Below are 19083 nucleotides of genomic sequence, written 5' to 3'. Positions count from 1 at the left end.
AGCAAGTGAAAGGGAGGAAAGGGAGAGAATAAAGGAAGGAAGGGAGGATAGGGAGAAAAAAAGGAAGAAAAGGAAGGGAAGGGGAGGAGGGGAGGGAAGGGAAGGAAATGGAGGTAAGGAGTGAAGGGAAGGAAATGGGTAGGGAAGGTAGGGACGGAAAGGAAGGGAGGAGTGAACGTAGGGAGGGTAGGGAAAGGATGGAAGGGAGGGAGGGCCGGATTAAAGGGAGGGAGGGAGAGAGAGAGAGAGAGAGAGAGAGAGAGAGAGAGAGAGAGAGAGAGAAGGAAACACCTTTCCCTACACTACCGCAGTCCACACACACACACACACACACACACACACACACACACACACACACACGCATTTTTCACGTTCATGTGTATATATTAGGGGATTATGTGATATTACTACTCTTACTACTACATCTACTACTACTACTACTACTGCTACTACTACTACTACTGCTACAACAACAACAACAACACAAGAAAACAAAAACTACTACAGTACCACTATAACAACAACAACAACAACAACAACTACTACTACTGCTCCAACAACAACAACAACATAACAAAACAAAAACTACTACCACTACAACTATGTACTACTACTACTACTACTACTACTACCTTTACTACTACTAATACTATTGTTACTATGACTACTATTTTCACTACTAAGACTAACACAGCTACAAATACTACAACAACTACTACTACTTCTACCACTACTACTACCACTACTACTACCACTACCACTACTACTACTACTTAAGCTACTACTAGACTTACCTCTCTACAAAGGCTGAACGTTCTTTCATAGTATAAGTGTTAGCATAGTAGTAGTAGTAGTAGTAGTAGTAGTAGTAGTAGTAGTAGTAGTAGTAGCAGTAGTAGCAGTGAGAGCAGCTGTAGTAGTAGTAGTAGCTGTAGTGTTAGGAACGGAGGCTAGCGGGGCACTGACTTAATTCTTGCACCTCAGCGCTATATATAGAGAAGGAGGGAGGGAGAGAGGGAGGGAGGAAATTGAGGCAGGGAGAGAGGGAGGGAGGGAGAGAGGTGGTGGTGGTGGTGGTGGAGGTGGAGTTTAAAAGGGAGAAGGTTATACCGTTCTCTCTCTCTCTCTCTCTCTCTCTCTCTCTCTCTCTCTCTGAAACACCGACTTTCTTTTGTTAATTCGTGCGTGCGTATGTGTGTGTGTGTATGCGTGATTCCTTAAATAATGGTGTGTGTGTGTGTGTGTGTGTGTGTGTGTGTGTGTGATGGAAATTAATCCTTTTGTTTATGCCTTATCACTTCGTAATCCCCGTGTGCGTCTTTTCATGTGCGTGTATGTGTGTATGTACGTGTGTAGTTATGTATGCATATGTGTGTGTGTGTGTGTGTTCGTGTGTTTTTCTTTGTTATAGAAGCTTAGCAACACAAACAGACACACAGTTCCCAGTACACACACACGCACACACACACACACACACACACACACACACACACACACACACACACACACACACACACACACACACACACACACCGGTCAAGTTCTGAGAGAGAGAGAAAAAAGTGCCTATTGTCGATATTGCGGCAAAATTTTCGTTTATTGGAAAGAGAGAGAGAGAGAGAGAGAGAGAGAGAGAGAGAGAGAGAGAGAGAGAGAGAGAGAGAGAGAGAGAGAGAGAGAGAGAGAGAGAGAGAGAGAGAGAGAGAGAGAAAAAGGGGAGAGGGAGGAGATAGGCAGTATACTATTCTATGCATACATACATTGGGTCTACATCCATACTACTCCTACTACTACTACTACTACTACTACTACTACCACTACTACTACTACTACTACTAACCTCACACACCACACCCCGTCACAGCAGCGGGACGGCCCAATCTCCGCCAATCACCACAGAGAACTAAAACAACAACAATTATTAAACCACAGGATTCACTCTCACCAACATTCGGCCACATTCGGTAATAAGGCTTTCGTTGAGGCCGTGTTAGTCTTTCCATGGATAGTGTTATGAGCCTGGTGATAGTTTGACAAGACTTCTGCACAGTGAACATGATAAAACACTCATAAAAAACTGACTTATCTCATTTATGGCCTTTGGATATAGTTGGTGTGGGAGCCGAAAGCGTCTAAGGATACGAACGCGTGGCTGACAACAAAGAGCATTCAATTGTGAAGTAACGAATAAACTTTTTCTTCGTGTGTATTCTTCAGGTGTTTGTGTGTGTTTCTTTGGGTGATTAAATATTATAATACACCAAATAAATCAAAATAAATAGTTAGGCTAAATGGATGATTAATATATCTTGGGTGAACTAGAGTAAATAAACACATACATATTTTTTCCGTAGATTTCTTCGTGTGTACTCTTCAGGTGTGTGTTTTTTGAGGGTGATTAAATATTATAATACACTAAAGAAATTAAAATAAATAGTTAGGCTAAATAGATGATTAATATATTTTGGTTGAACTGGAGTAAATAAACAGATTCATATTTTCTCCGTAGATTTTTTCGTGTGTAAACTTTCCTTGTGTATTTTTTAGTTGACTTAAAATACAATGAAAGGGATTTATGTATACGATGTTTAAACTACTATCTACTACTTTTACTACTACTACGACTATTTCTACCACTACCACTACCACTGCTACCACTATCTCTAACAACAACTCCTGCTTCTAAAATATGAATGGAAGATACTAATTTAGTTCAGCACTTTCAAACAATGCTTTCCCTTCCTAATCTATTCCCAAACGCCCATGTTACAAGTTCTCCCTTCCTCGACCATTTCCCTGCACCCATAATACAAGCTCTCTTTTCCCAGGCCATTCCCTTACACCCATGTTACAATCTCTCTTCCTCGGCCATTCCCTTTCACCCATGTTACAACTTACAAGCTCTCTCTTCCTCGGTCATTCCCTTACACCCATGTTACAACTTACAAGCTCTCTCTTCCTAGCCCATTCCCTTTCACCCATGTTACAACTTACAAGCTCTCTCTTCCTCGGCCATTCCCTTAGCCCATTTTACAAGCTCTCCATTAATCGGCCATTTCCTTACATTCATATTCCAATCTCTCCCTGACTAGGCTATTCCCTTACACTAATATCACAAGCTCTTTATTCCTAGGCTATTACCTCACTCCCATATTACAAACTCTCCCTTTTTTTGTCATTCCATTTCTCATATAATGAATAATATATTAAGTTGGGATGGATAAAATAAAGCTGTTTTCAAGTACTTTTCTTTCATATTTGTGGCTGCAAACATGAGTTAACATATGGGCGTAGACTCTTTTCAATCAAAGGGTATTAAGTAGTTCATTTGATTCTTTAAAGTCTGTATATATATTTGCATCTCCTCTCAGCTCCACCGGCTCCTCCTCCTTCACAGTCATGGTACAAGTCTTTGGCACAGCGTCATCATCACATCCTTCACCCCATGCCTAACGCTTCTTCACTGAGTCTCGAGGTTCTAAAAACTAGCAACTCTTCTAAAAATAGACAATACTGATAAAATACTCTTCTGGTAAGGTTGTGGATGGTCTATAGACTATTAAACTCTTCTAAAGAATATAAATGACTAACATACAACTCTTCTGGTCTATATTACAGTCTATTAGTCTTGTCTAAAAATATACATAAAATATTTCTCTGGTGAAGTTGTGGAAGGTTCTGAAGTCTATAAAATTCTTCAAAAATATAAATTACTAATAAAATATTCATCTGGTAAGGTTGGGGATGGTCTACAGCCTAATACAGACTCCTTAAAATATATAATAAATAGTTTTAACACTCTGTAAGGCTACGTATTGAGATATTGGAGGGGTCAAATCCTGTACATCTCTCCTAAAGGTACATTACTCCTAACACAATACTCCTCAGGCAATAGTCCAGCGGGTCTAAGGCATACTAAGGTCTTCTGAAAACGCACAATAGCTCAATACAGTATGGTAGGCTTCTACAGTGGGTCCAGAGGAGGGTCAGAATAGCCTACTTACTCTTCCATAAAAATATGTAATAGTTTCAACTCCGTAAGTCAATGGTAAGTGAGATCATGGAGTTTATAAAGCACATTTGTCTTTCAAAATACAAGTTATAATTTCTCAGGGTATCTTAGTGAGGTTCAGAGGGTTTTAACAGCCTACTAACTCTTCAAAATATACATTATATGGATAATCTTAAAGGGCTGGCTAAGCTAAAGAGGTTCTAGGAGTGGCTTTTAAAACATACACTAACTGGTTCTAGTGTTTCAGGGTATATTAGTGAGGTTCTGAGGGTTTGAACATCCATCTAACTTCAAAACTACATAATGGTTAATCTTAAAGGGCTAGGCTATGCTTAGAGATTCTAGGAGGGTTCCTGACTAAAACTCTTAAAAGTATTGATCAATTAGTTATAAATATGCTAGGCTATAACAATGAGGTTCTGGAGGTTCAAAGGCTGATTAACTCTTCTAATCATATATATCAGGTAATTCTAAGTCTGCAAGGCAATATTTGTGGTCTCTTGGAGATTCTAAAGTCTTGGAAACTTAGAATTCTAAGAAGAATATAAATTTCTTTAGAAATATAAAGATTCCTTAGAAATATATAAATTCTTAGAGACATATGAAAGTCGTGGAAATATATGAATTATCCAAAAATATATAAATTCTTTAGAACTGTATAAATCTTCAGAAATATGTAGATTCTTAGAAATATATAAATTCCTAAGAAGTACAGACTCCTTAGAAAAATATACTAATAGAAATATATACGTAGACAATCCAAAAATATATATAGATTCTAAGAAAATATATAAACTCTTTAGAGATATCAATAAGCTCCTTCCAAGTTTGCTAAGCCATAGATGTTCTCCAGTTTCAAAAGCCACGTAAACTGAATATCATGAAGACCTATAAGTTACAAAGCGCCATTCACACACGTTCACTTTCGGTCAATAAATAAAACACGGTCACGTACGTCTCTCAGGCTCGCGCGCGTATGAAAATAATTCCTTTCCTTAATTATACAAATGACTAGAATAAAGGAATCAACTTACATAAAGGAATCACTTGGGCATATATATCAACATTTTTCCCCTTCGGCTTCTAATAAATCATTCTTTCAACGCTTCTGGAGAGAGAGAGAGAGAGAGAGAGAGAGAGAGAGTAGCCTAATCCTTTAAAATCAAGAGAGCTGAGACGAAGAAATATTACATCTGTTTTATTTGGGTGGCGGGAGAGGGCTTGGAGGGCAGGAATATTTAAAGGGAGGCATGTGATCAAGAAAAAATCCTAAAACACCAGAATTAGGAATCCAGAGATTTGGAATGTTCGAAATATCACTCAAAACGTATATAATAATTCCAAAAGGACGGACGACTGCGTGGGGGAATGAATGAGAGCGTTAATTACGTCATATCAAACAGTGCTTGGTTTGTTGTTCTGGGATCGTTGAAAATGGATATGAAAGAAAAATACCTGTTCTCATTTTTTACTCTCACTTCGTTGTTATCTTTCCATGTTTCGAAGACGATGTGGCTTTCTGTGAGGCTTACTTAAAATGTGACCCAAGGATAATATTACTGTTTACATCTTCAAAACGTCGACAAGGAAAACAATAACATATGTTTGTTTACTCCTTCCAACCGTTGACATGCTAACCGATACCCTTCCTCTTTTGCTTCTATTTTCCGTGCTAACTTCCACTATTTCGAGGACGCTGTGACGGAGATGGCTAAAATATGGCCAAAATACTTACTGTTTGCTTACGCCTTCAAAACATCGACAAGAAAAAAAAAAACATCCATGCGTATTTTCCATATTTTCCTTCGCTCGTTAGGAGGACGCCATGGCTCTGAGAGGGTTAAACAATCAATATAATTATGTCTGTGTGTTTACTTCTTCCTGCCAACCACCCGGATGGCCTTGGCATATTCGTCGAACATGTCCATCAAGAGAAGATCGTCCATGCACTGGCGGAAGACGAGGTTGCTGTAGCAGTTTTCCCTGAAAGCGGCCACCAAAGAGAACGTTAGTAATGTCAAAGAAAACGGGTAAAAGGGTGCCGAAAAAGGGTAACTTGAAGAGGAAGGGCGTTTGAGTTAATGGCTACATGAAAGAAAAAATAACAGAAAATCAAGGATAACCCAATGTGTACGTGAACCAAAGAAAACATTAGTTTGAGATGGGGAAATTAACCATGACCAAATAAATGAAAGTTTAAACCATAAACGTGAAATGTTGAGAAAATTTTTTCTTCAAAACTGAATGGAAAATGAATAATAAGAAATAACTGCTAAATTATGATCAACAAAATATGTCAAAGCAACTTAATCAGAAAGATTACATTACAGTTAAGAAGCAAAAAAGGTTTTAAATAACAGGAGAATCAGAATAAACATGCAAATAAAAATAGAAAGGAAAGGAAAATAATGATAACGATGCAAGATGCAAACTTAGAAAAGTAATATTTAATAGTTAATAAAAAGAAGTTAATATTAAATAGAAAAAAAATGTTACAGGTGAGCAGATAAAAAGAAAAACAAATAATGTCTAGAAAGGTATAAAGAGATAGTTAAAAATGGGTGAAACTGACCGTAGACTTTATAATCAGATAAATATGTGTAGGAATTTAATGTAAAATATATGATATATATTTGTGTAAAATTAATGGTAGAAATTAGTGTAAAATAAATGGAAGAAAGCAGAGTAAAATAAATGGTAGAAACTGATGTATATAACAGAAAAGCTGTATAAGTGTAAAGAATCTTAAAGAAAAAGCAATGCAAAATATTAAAGAAATTATACAGGCAAGTGAAAACCAAATGATTGAAAGAGTGAAAGATATTTTCATGCAGTAAAAAAATAATAAATCAAAATCGAGAAGAAATGTCAGAATAGAAAAAAAAATCTTGGTGTTCTTGCAATTAAAAGGTTGTTAAAAGTGGTAAAAAGTAATAAATCAAAATCTACAACAAGAAAAGTAGAGTAAGGAAAAAAGTAAAAAGTAATAATAAAAAATATTATCTTTGTCAATTAAAAATAAAGATCGAGAAGACGAAAAATTGGACAGAAAAGTTAAAGATAAAATCAAAATACAAATGCTTTGTTATTTTTGGTCATTTAAACAAGCGGAGTAAACAAAAATACATAAAAATCGAACGCCAGTAGGATTGAAAAAGTTAAAAATAATAAATAAAAATATGCCTGTTGTTATTTTGGAGGAGAGAGTGGGACCAAGATGCATTAAAACAAGACACGGGCAAACACAAATATGTATAACTTAGACCTAGAAACAAACAGACACAGAACGAGTTAATCAATAGACACATACAGACACAGGATTAATAATCAATACATACGGTGGTTAGCTATGCGTCATTATCCCTCAGAAAGACAGAAGGGTAGTCAGGATCTAACCACGGTCACAAGGTTAATAATTAGGACATGCGGTGGTTAGCTATGCGTTATTATCCCTCAGACAAACAGCGGGTTGATCAAGACCTTACCGGTCACAGGATTAATAATTAGGACATGCGGTGGTTAGCTAAGAATCACTATCCCACCGTTTACCGGCATGTTATCCTCTGATAGCGTCCCTAATGAGGAGCAACTGCTCGGGGTTTTCCAGCAGAAGGTCCTTCACACAGTACTCAAACATATCATTGTCGAAACAGTCTCTCCTAGATGGCGTTGGTTCGGGATCGGAAGGGAAGGAGGAGGAGGAGGAGGAGGAGGAGGCAGGAAGGAAATGGTAGAGTTAAACATAAAAAAGTCACCTTGGGCTAAAATAATAATAAGGTAAATGATAACGTAGGGAAAAGAATGGTTAGAAATGTTAAACTAAACTCAGGCATAAAAAGCCCCCCCCCAAAATGACTTTGGTCAAAAACAATAACGAAAATAATAATGCAAAGTTAATGAAATTCAAGAAATGTCATAGTTAAGCGTGAAAACTTAGGAGAAAACATAATCTTCGTAACTTAAAGAAAATGTAATGTTAATAACTTGGAGAAAACGCTATTTTGGCTAAACTAATAGAGTAAATCATAAACAATGCTTTAGTTAGGCATAAAATCTTAAGAGAAAACATACCTTTGGTACGTAAATTGTAATGAGCGGCAAATAAAAGGTAAAAGGAATACTAAAGTCAGCCATACGTACGATCAAGACTAACAAAATTATATAAATGTTAAACTTAAAAACTGAATCAGACTTCATCAAAATAGAAACAAATAATAAAACAAACGTTCAAAATAACACTGATTCTATTAAACTAACAAATATATAACACAAAGTAAGAACAAATATAAAATTGAATGATAACACAATATTAACAAATAAATGGTAAAGTAACGAGATAGATAGATAAATAGATAGATAGAGAGAAGACAGAGATTAAAAGAGAAAATAGAGATAGAATGAGAACACACACAAAAAAAAAAAAAAACTCCTTTCCCCCCTTTTAGCCTACCTGCAGCCACTAGCGACATGGGACGAGCGGTAGAGGTTGAAGCAGTCGTCGCACACGTGTTCCAGCTTGCTGAAGAGGGACCTGTCGTAGATGCCCTTGCAGGAGCGGTCGTAGGCCTGGCGTTTATCCAGAGGGTGGCCGGCTGGTCCCTCCCCGGCTACCCTCAGCTCTCCCAACGCTGCTGAGGAGTCCCCACCGCCTCTCAGTTGACCCAACAGCCTCTCCATGCGCCCGAACCCTTCTGCTGAGCGGGCGTGTGCGTGGGGGAGGATGAGGATCGAGGCGCCAAGAGCTACCACCACCACCAGCGCCACCGTCGAGGTCTAAGAAGGAAAACGGAGAGAGTAGAAGGATAACTATAATAATAATAATAATAATAATAATAATAATAATAATAATAATAATAATAATAATAATAGATGAATACATGATAAGCATGAGATACAGGAAATGGGTAAGAAGAAGGGATGATTGTACCAAAGAATATAGGAAAAAATGAAAATGCTAATGAGAGAGAGAGAGAGAGAGAGAGAGAGAGAGAGAGAGAGAGAGAGAGAGAGAGAGAGAGAGAGAGAGAGAGAGAGAGACACTATCGCTAGACTGTATCACTAGACTCCAAGAACTACTCACGGAAATCCTAAGACTTCCTCTACGAAAGCCTTATCAAGTTTGGGCGGCGAGTTTCCATTTTTTATTTAGAATACGTTCCTTAGGTTTAGGGCCGCATTCTCTGACGCTTTCGGCTCTCACAAATATTTCGCAAGTCCACGAAGGAGATTAGTCGGGTCCTCATGAGTGTTTTTCACGTTCATGGTGCAGAAGTCTCGTTAAACTATCACTAGGCCCATATATCTACCAACAGGTTCGAACACAATCTCTATCAAAGCCTTACCAAACGTGGGTGTGTGAGCCCCGAAATGTTTGAGGATACAGGCCAGTAAGTGTTAGCAAGAGTAGTGCGGAAGTTGTTCTCTGATTGTATCTGTCGCTGATTGGGCCTCACCTGGAGTATGCTGTGCAGTGCTGGTGCCAATATTACTACAAGGATATATATTCTCTCAAGGCAATACAGTTTTGGTGCCACTATTATTGCAAGGGTATAAATTCTCTCGAGGCAATACAGTGTTAGCTCCAATATTACAGCAAGGATATAGATATAAATGACCCAATGACTTAAAAAATTACCCTACAGAAAAAACAAAAGAAGCTAAACTTACATTATTTGGAAAGAATTATACTGCGAGGTGATTAAGCAAAGTCTTTAAACGGGTTGAGGTGATTATTAAGGGCGATTTAGAAACATTACTTATACTGGAGATATGTTAGGACACGCAGTAATGGGTAAACACACCATAACTTCAGGTTGAGGAAGACGACGGGCAAGATCAGAGAAGGAAGAAAAACTGGAAGGAAGGAAGAAAGGGAGGGAGGGAGGAGGAACAGGGCGGTGGATGAGTGAAACAAACTGAGCAGATGTGAAGATGAGGCAAAGGCAACTGAAAGATTATAATGGAGGCTAGACAGTTTTACGATCTAGGAAAGAAGACAGGAAATTAAAGATCAATAAAAGATGAGATAAAGGTGAAGATAAATATAGAAAGATGCGAAAAACAAATGTAGTTTTCAAGATAGACAGAAAAATAGATTGGAAGGAAGGACAGGTAACAGAGGAGAAAGAAAAACTAGAATATAAGTGAAAACAAGAGAGAGAGAGATAGTGAAAATAGAATGATAAGGTAGAAAGTTATAAATAGGTGCTAGTCATATTTATAAATTGGGATAGGAGACAGGAAAAAAAAAGAGAAAAGCAAGGAATGCGTAAATTTAATGATTGTCAGATGGTGAGAACGGAGATAATGATAGAAAGATAGTGACAAATAAAGAAGATAGGAAAATTTAAATGAACGTTTGGCAGCTTCATGGTTCGGAAAGTGAGAGAGGAAACAGAAGAGGAAGGAAAGGAAAAACAAGGAATAAAAGTAAAAATAGACAGAAATGATGGAAAGACAAGATATGATAGGAGATAATAAATAAAGATCAGATAAATTAATGAAATCCTGACAAATTTATGAATGAGGAAGGAAGACAGGAAACAAGGAGAGAAAGAAAAGCAAGGCATAAAAGTAACAAAAGAAAAATATCGATAAAAACAAATGTATATAGATAGGAAGTTTTAAATGAAGTTAGACAAATCAACGAATGGGGAAGGAAGGCAAGAAACGAAAAAGAGGAAAAAGTGAAATACAAGAAAAAACACTGATACATACACAAACAAACAAAGGTAGAAAGAGTTGAATGACGTTAGACAAATATACGAATTGGGAAAGAATGGAAGAAAAGAAAAGAGAAAGAAAGTTAAATGCAGGCAAAAACAATGATCAAGAAATAGAGACATAGACTAGGTAACTGGAGGGAATATTTGGCACACACTCACCATTCTGTAGGCCACCATTGCGGACTTGGGGGAGGTGTGTCACTGTAAGAGGAGCTAAGGAGGCCTCTTCTCCCTGTGGATGATGGAGCTGGACTGCTGCAGTTGATCTCGCCGCCTCCCTTTTATACTCCTGGTGACGTCAACGAGCTCTTCAACGGCCTGATGGTTCTCAATGAAATTTCGACGGAAGTGAGGGAGTCGTGCCATAGTCTTTCAAGGGGGGTAATTTAGACTCAATTGGCTGTTATATTTCTTTATTTTTTGTTTTTCATTTCATTAGGCTTTTTGTTTTTTTCCTTCATATTTTTTTTTCTTCTTTTCATCGTGCGTGCGTTCTCTTTGGCTCTCGCTTGCATCCTTTTTATTTTACTTTCTTACTTTATTATTTTTCTATTTTGTCTTTCTTCCCCTCTCTCTCTCTCTCTCTCTCTCTCTCTCTCTCTCTCTCTCTCTCTCTCTCTCTCTCTCTCTCTCTCTCTTATATTTCCATCTTTCTGTATTTTCACTGTCTGTCTTTCTTCCTGTCTTTTTATTTATTTTCTCTCTCTCTCTCTCTCTCTCTCTCTCTCTCTCTCTCTCTCTCTCTCTCTCTCTGTCCGGCTATTTTTCTCTCTTCTTTATCTATCAAGCCATCTATCTATCTATCTACCTATCCATCCACTACCTACAAATATATATTTCTCTTTAGGTATCGGTGCGCAGTCATCACAAACTACTCTTGGAAGGCAAACTATGCAAACAGGATGCCTAGGGACTTGTAAAGACTTATGATCCGCTACAGTAACCTTAAGCTATTAACTGTAGCATTAAACGTAAACCGGGTCATTCTTGGGTAGCTTTGTCGTCAGCATGAAATATATATCAGCGTACTCGCCTCGTATCCGCGCATCCCATGGTAAACGATACTCTTGTCTTGTGCGAGAGCGGCGAGTCTGAGTAAATAATTGCCGAGGCGAATGAACGCCGTCACGGTGCGCCTTTTTTTCGGAGGCGATTTTGACCCTATGTATATTTTTACCTCGTGACGTACCCTACACAATCAAAATCAGAAAAGCATGGAAATTTAGGATCTGGATTTATAAAAGTGATGCGACGAAAACCAGCTGAGTACTAAGGAGTTGGAGGGAAATAAGTGCAAGAAAATGTGTATTCCCTACTTCATTTAACTCCGATTTTCGTATGTATTTTTTACATTATTGTTACGAATGTATGCTAGTGTGATGCAGAATTATCTAAAAAAGATGATGGTGGTCTCAATTTTTCTTAAAAATGAATGTTGGGGTCAGGAAACAAGGAGGGAGTGTGGTGTGTGAGGTCGTCGGTTTTGGATGAACAGGGCACACCCACGGCCGCTGCGGCGCTTCACTCAGCACAATACAGGGAGACATGGGACGCGCAGTCTAGTATGTAAGTCTGTGGTCTGACACACAAACTTACTAGACTGAACCACCATCATCTTCCTAAGACAATTCTGCATCACAAAATTCGAAAAAAATACAACTTATTTCCATCCAACTCCTTAGTACTCAGCTGGTTTTCGTCGCATTTATTTTCGTATGCGTATTTTTACATTATTGTTACAATTTTATGCTAATGTGATGCAGAATTTTCTCAGGAAGATGATGGTGGTCTAAGGTTTCTTAAAAATGAATGTTGGGGTCAGGAAACAGGGTGGGAGTAAGGTGTGTGAAGTCGTCAGTTTTGGATGAACTGGGCACACCCACGGCTTCACTCAGCACAATACAGGGAGATTGGGGACGAGCAGTCTATTATGTAAGTCTGTGGGCTGACAACAAAGAGCATTCGACTGTGAAGTTATAAATGAACCTCTTCTTCGTGTTTAGTCTTCAGGTGTGTATTCTTTTTGGGGGATAATCAAATAAATAAATAAATTAATTAATTATTTAATAAATATATTGAAATACAGATAAATAGATAAAGAAATATATAATTATTGGGTGAACTAAATTAAACATGTACACATTTTCCCCGTATATTTCTTCATGTGTAAACTTCCCTTCTGCATTTTTTGGTTAACTTAAATCATAATGAGAGGAATTTATATATGCGGTGTTAAAACTACTGCTACCTTTACTACTACTACGACCAGTACTACCGTTAACACTACCACTACTACCACTATTTCTAGCAACATAAACTGCTTCTAAAATATAAATGAGATACCAGTTTAGTTCAGCACTAACAAGTTATGTTTGCCCTGCCTAGCATATTCCCTTACGACCATGTTACAAGTTCTCCCTTCCTCGACCATTCCCTTGTGGCCATGTTATAGTCCGTTTCATTCCGTCTGTCCACTCGCGATCGTAGATGTGGCACCTATGCATTGTTAGTTCGTGATTGCGTGAAAATCAATTTTATATTTTCAGTGATATATTTGAATGAATTTTATATTTTCATTGATATATTTGAATGTTTGAGTATAAAAAAATACTCAAGTCATCTCATATGAACCCCAAACAGAAGATTTGCATCGATAATCTACCATACAAGCACACGAAGGAACAACTTATATATTAAACAGTATAGTCTGATTATACTCGAACGACCTATGGCCTTTCAGATATCCACATTTTATCTCATGCAGGTGCATAAAGTGACATACGACTCTGCAAGTGTCTATACATAAGGGATCTTAATGTGTTGCATGTAAATAATATGGGTAGCCTAATATTCGAAAAAGCCTAGCATCGCATTCAACAGTTATTATATATATATATATATATATATATATATATATATATATATATATATATATATATATATATATATATATATATATATATATATATATATAGATATATATATATATATATATATATATATATATATATATATACTATTTCATGTTATTTCCATTATTAATTGTTATTTACATGCAGTAAATTATTAAGATACCCTTTATTTGCACTTGCAGAGCCAAATGTATTTTAATATACGTGAAATGAGCTACCAATCAATGAATATGAAAACCTATACATCGTTCGAGCATGATGTGACTAAGTTATTTGATACAAGCTTGTATTTTCCTGTGCTTGTACGAGTATGTTAGATTATCGATGCAAACCATTGAGTTTTTTTTATTTCTTATACATAAACATTCTAATAATATTGATAAATAAGCCTGAATGTCTATCACAAAAGTAGATTTTCACGTATTCACGAACTAGAAATGCGCAGGTGCCACATCCATCACAATTCCCGCTTTATTAGTGGACAGATGAAATGAAACAGACTATACAAGCTCTGTCTTTCTAGACCATTCCCTTACGGCCATGTTACAAACTCTTGTTGGTAGTAAGGGACTGCTCAATTCCTAGTTGGTCCACGAGTAAGGAAAAACCAATACCTTTCAAGGATATTTTATTATAAAAATTACATAAACAAAACACAAAAGATACGTTGGTGTGTGAATATGCGTGTACATATGTGAATGTTGTGTAGTGTAAATGACATTGAAGTGTTGGTGTATGTGCTCTTCCTCGGCCATTTCCTTAAACCCATATTTCAAGCTCGCTCTTCCTCCGCCATTTCTTTACACTAATATTACAAGCTCTCCATACCCAGGCTATTCCCTTACGTCATTATTACAAGCTCTCCCTTCCTTTTTCATTCCATTTCTCATATAACTAACAGTATATATTTAGGGCCGCGTTCACAGTCGTTTGGTACGCACCCTAACCAAAGGCCCTACCATCCTGCTGGTAGCAGCAATTACCATCGCCTCGATCCGCTTTCACAGTTGCTGTTTTCGTGGTATCGGCGACTACCAGCAGCGAGGTAACGGTCATGACAAGACGAAGGCGCGTGATGCGGCAGTGTTGGTATGCCGGAGCGGCGGGAAATGTCAACATTACATCAGCTGAGCGGGAGATTATGAAGGATAAATGTGAAAAATAAACGTAAAAAGAGTAAACGTGAAGAATAGATATAAAGAATAACTGTAAAGAATAGATATGACGAAAAAATGTGGAGTGTCTCGCTGTAATACACCGCTCAAAACTACTAATAGCCTAATTATATAATCTTTCCTAAGGATAATAGGTGAAAATTTATTTAATAATGGTGACAAGTTTTATAGATCTATTTAGCAGATGCCAGCAAGACAGACTCTTCATCTCTCTCTCTCTCTCTCTCTCTCTCTCTCTCTCTCTCTATCTATCTATCTATCTATCTATTTTCCACAACACGGCTGATTTCGTTATATGTACGCCCTATGCATACATATGAGGCTATCTAGAATAGTACGAAAGTTTGACCAAGAAGGCATAACAGGTGAATTATGGTGACAAGTATTAAAGTCCTCCCTTCTCCTTTATTGTGTATTTTGCAACAATAAACCATCCATCAATCAAACTGAAATTCTCAGCAAAACGTTTACTGGTCAGCAGGTGAAGTGAGTTCATGTCATTCGAAGTCTTTTAATTTTTTTCTCATATTACCACTGAAGCCCTGCAACGTGTTGCGGTATTGTGTAATATTTTCTTACATCCATTTAAAGAAATAATATAACCACTTGAGCAAGAATTTGTTATATTTAGTAATTAATGCCATTGGTAAGCTCCACTGGGGAGCCCCCGAGGCTACCAGAGCTCCGTTACCAGAGGTTCCAATCTCCGGTACTGATGCAGACAAACAGCGCCGCGAAAGACGACTGTGAAAGGGGATTTCTTGTTGAAAGATCGCCGCTCATTGGTAACGATGAAAAACAAAAGTGACTGAGAAAGTGGCCCTTAATCTTGAATCAATTAGTAGCTTATATAAGATAAGGGTGTTTTTAAATATATTATTTTCTTTCATATTTGTGATTGTGAGCTTAAGTTAAAATGTAAACATACGCTCTCCTCCATCAAAGGTTATTAAGTCATTCATTTGATTCTTAAAGTCTGTATATATTTGCATCCTCTCCCCTCAGCTCCTCCGGCTCCTCCTCCTTCACAGTCACGGTACAAGTCTTTGGCACAGCGTCATCACAAAATCCTACGTACACCTCCGCCCCCCGTGTCTGGCGATACACGAGGGACACAACGCCTATTCACTGAGAGTCTCGAGTTTCTAAAAACTAGCAAACTCTTCTAAAAATAGACAATACTGATAAAATACTCCTCTGGTAAGGATGTGGATGGCTATAGTCTGTTAAACTCTTCTAAAGAATATAAATTACTAGCAAATTACAACTCTGGTCTATATTATAGTCTATTACTCTCGTCTAAAAATATACATTATTGATAAAATATTCCTCTGGTAAGGTTGTGGAAGATTCTAAAGTTATCTAATTCTTCTAAAATATAAATTACTAATAAATATTCATCTGGTAAGGTTGGGGATGGTCTATAGCCTAATACAGACTCCTTAAAATACATAATAAATAGTCTTACAACTCTGTAAGGATACTTAGTGAGATATTGGAGGACTCGAAGTCTGTTTAACTCTCCTAAAAGTACATTACTCCTAACAAACTACTCCTCAGGCAATAGTCCAGCGGGTCTAAGGCATAGTAAGGTCTTCTGAAAATGCACAATAGATCAATACAATATTTTAGGCTTGCACACTGTTCTTAGAAACATATAAATTCCTTAAAACTATATATTTTTTGGAAATATATGAATTCTTAGAAGTATATAAATTCCGTTAGAAATATAAAGATTCCTTAGAAATATACAAATTCTTAGAAACATATGAAAGTCGTGGAAATATATCAATTATTAAAAAAAAACAAATTCCTTAGAACTATATGAATCCTTAGAAATATGTAGATTCTTAGATATATATAAATTCCTCAGAAGTACAGACTCCTAGAAAAATATACTAATAGAAATATATACGTTTACAATCGAAAAATATATATGGATTCTAAGAAAATATATAAACTCTTTAGAGATATCAATAAGCTCCTTCCAAGTTCGCTAAGCCATAGATGTTCTCCAGTTTCAAAAGCCACGTAAACTGAATATCATGAAGACCTATAAGTTACAAAGCGCCATTCACACACGTTCACGTTCGGTCAATAAATAAAACACGGTCACGTACGTCTCTCAGGCTCGCGTGCGTATGAAAATAATTCCTTTCCTTAATGATACAAATGACTAGAGTAAAGAAACCAACTTAAGGGGGTGGAGGGCAGGAATATTTAAAGGGAGGCATGTGATAAAGAAAATATCCTAAAACACCAGAATTAGGAATCCAGAGATTTGGAATGTTTGAAATATCACTCAAAACGTATACAATAATTCCAAAAGGACGGACGACTGCGTGGGGGAATGAATGAGAGGGTTAATTACGTCATATCAAACAGTGCTTGGTTTGTTGTTCTGGGATCGTTGAAAATGGATATGAAAGAAAAATACCTGTTCTCATTTTTTACTCTCACTTCGTTGTTATCTTTCCATGTTTCGAAGACGATGTGGCTTTCTGTGAGGCTTACTTAAAATGTGACCCAAGGATAATATTACTGTTTACATCTTCAAAACGTCGACAAGGAAAACAATAACATATGTTTGTTTACTCCTTCAAACCGTTGACATGCTAACCGATACCCTTCCTTTTTTGCTTCTATTTTCCGTGCTAACTTCCACTATTTCGAGGACGCTGTGACGGAGATGGCTAAAATATGGCCAAAGTACTTACTGTTTGCTTACGCCTTCAAAACATCGACAAGAAAAAAAAAAACATCCATGCGTATTTTCCATATTTTCCTTCGCTCGTTAGGAGGACGCCATGGCTCTGAGAGGGTTAAACAATCAATATAATTATGTCTGTGTGTTTACTTCTTCCTGCCAACCACCCGGATGGCCTTGGCATATTCGTCGAACATGTCCATCAAGAGAAGATCGTCCATGCACTGGCGGAAGACGAGGTTGCTGTAGCAGTTTTCCCTGAAAGCGGCCACCAAAGAGAACGTTAGTAATGTCATAAAGAAAACGGGTAAAAGGGTGCCGAAAAAGGGTAACTTGAAGAGGATGGGCGTTTGACTTAATGGCTACATGAAAGAAAAATAACAGAAAATCAAGGATAACCCAATGTGTACGTGAACCAAAGAAAACATTAGTTTGAGATGGGGAAAATTAACCATAACCAAATAAATGAAAGTTTAAACCATAAACGTGAAATGTTGAGAAAAAATTTTCTTCAAAACTGAATGGAAAATGAATAATAAGAAATAACTGCTAAATTATGATCAACAAAATATGTCAAAGCAACTTAATCAGAAAGATTACATTACAGTTAAGAAGCAAAAAAGGTTTTAAATAACAGGAGAATCAGAATAAACATGCAAATAAAAATAGAAAGGAAAGGAAAATAATGATAACGATGCAAGATGCAAACTTAGAAAAGTAATATTTAATAGTTAATAAAAAGAAGTTAATATTAAATAGAAAAACAATGTTACAGGCGAGCAGATAAAAAGAAAAACAAATAATGTCTAGAAAGGTATAAAGAGATAGTTAAAAATGGGTGAAACTGACCGTAGACTTTATAATCAGATAAATATGTGTAGGAATTTAATGTAAAATATATGATATATATTTGTGTAAAATTAATGGTAGAAATTAGTGTAAAATAAATGGAAGAAATCAGAGTAAAATAAATGGTAGAAACTGATGTATATAACAGAAAAGCTGTATAAGTGTAAAGAATCTTAAAGAAAAAGCAATGCAAAATATGAAAGAAATTATACAGGCAAGTGGGGAGAGAGTGGGACCAAGATGCATTAGAACAAGACACGGGCAAACACAAATATGTATAACTTAGACCTAGAAACAGACAGACACAGAACGAGTTAATCAATAGACACATACAGACACAGGATTAATAATCAATACATACGGTGGTTAGCTATGCGTCATTATCCCTCAGAAAGACAGAAGGGTAATCAGGATCTAACCACGGTCACAAGGTTAATAATTAGGACATGCGGTGGTTAGCTATGCGTCATTATCCCTCAGAAAGACAGAAGGGTAATCAGGATCTAACCACGGTCACAAGGTTAATAATTAGGACATGCGGTGGTTAGCTATGCGTCATTATCCCTCAGACAAACAGCGGGTTGATCAAGACCTTACCGGTCACAAGATTAATAATTAGGACATGCGGTGGTTAGCTAAGAATCACTATCCCACCGTTTACCGGCATCTTATCCTCTGACAGCGTCCCTAATGCGGATCAACT

The 19083-nt window shown here is 37.0% G+C and overlaps 3 protein-coding genes and 1 long non-coding RNA gene across 18 annotated transcripts in view; 1 reads left to right on the top strand and 3 right to left on the bottom strand.

The window, feature by feature from the left end:
* Window positions 1-3979: 3979 nt before the first annotated feature.
* The window catches only part of LOC127006214 (crustacean hyperglycemic hormones-like), a 43496-nt gene continuing 28392 nt past the window's right edge, over window positions 3980-19083 (bottom strand). For 2 of the 15 annotated variants that reach the window (XR_007759268.1, XR_007759264.1), the window contains one exon: window positions 3980-4900. Coding sequence is in view for 6 of the 15 variants with exons in the window: in XM_050875816.1 (XP_050731773.1) it covers window positions 17678-17789 (112 nt within the window). In the remaining 9 variants the exon portion in view is untranslated. The other 13 variants (XM_050875817.1, XM_050875818.1, XM_050875814.1 and 10 more) reach the window with 11 other exon arrangements.
* LOC127006217 (crustacean hyperglycemic hormones-like) lies at window positions 5461-10988 on the bottom strand. The gene is made up of 3 exons (XM_050875824.1): window positions 10897-10988; window positions 8463-8785; window positions 5461-5995 (listed from the first exon to the last, which is right to left on the bottom strand). Exons 1-3 carry the CDS (start codon window positions 10912-10914, stop codon window positions 5884-5886), a joined length of 453 nt encoding a protein of 150 aa, XP_050731781.1. The 5' UTR covers window positions 10915-10988; the 3' UTR covers window positions 5461-5883.
* Window positions 15265-19083, top strand: part of LOC127006218 (uncharacterized) — a 51927-nt gene continuing 48108 nt past the window's right edge. The window contains exon 1 of the long non-coding RNA XR_007759275.1: window positions 15265-15454. This is a non-coding gene — a long non-coding RNA (uncharacterized LOC127006218). The remainder of the gene's footprint in view (window positions 15455-19083) is intronic.
* LOC127006216 (crustacean hyperglycemic hormones-like) overlaps window positions 18805-19083 on the bottom strand; it is a 54911-nt gene continuing 54632 nt past the window's right edge. Inside the window, exon 4 of the transcript XR_007759274.1 lies at window positions 18805-18972. The gene's annotated coding sequence lies outside the window, so the exon portion shown is untranslated. The remainder of the gene's footprint in view (window positions 18973-19083) is intronic.

This window comes from Eriocheir sinensis, chromosome 32 (genome assembly GCF_024679095.1).
Source record: "Eriocheir sinensis breed Jianghai 21 chromosome 32, ASM2467909v1, whole genome shotgun sequence".
Classification (NCBI taxonomy): domain Eukaryota; kingdom Metazoa; phylum Arthropoda; class Malacostraca; order Decapoda; family Varunidae; genus Eriocheir; species Eriocheir sinensis.
This window is presented reverse-complemented; position numbering and strand designations above follow the sequence as displayed.

Coding starts and splice junctions, on each gene's coding strand:
- LOC127006217 (XM_050875824.1), bottom strand. Junction 5,996..8,462: donor CATGTCGCTAGTGGCTGCAG/GTAGGCTAAAAG, acceptor GGCCGCTTTCAG/GGAAAACTGCTACAGCAACC.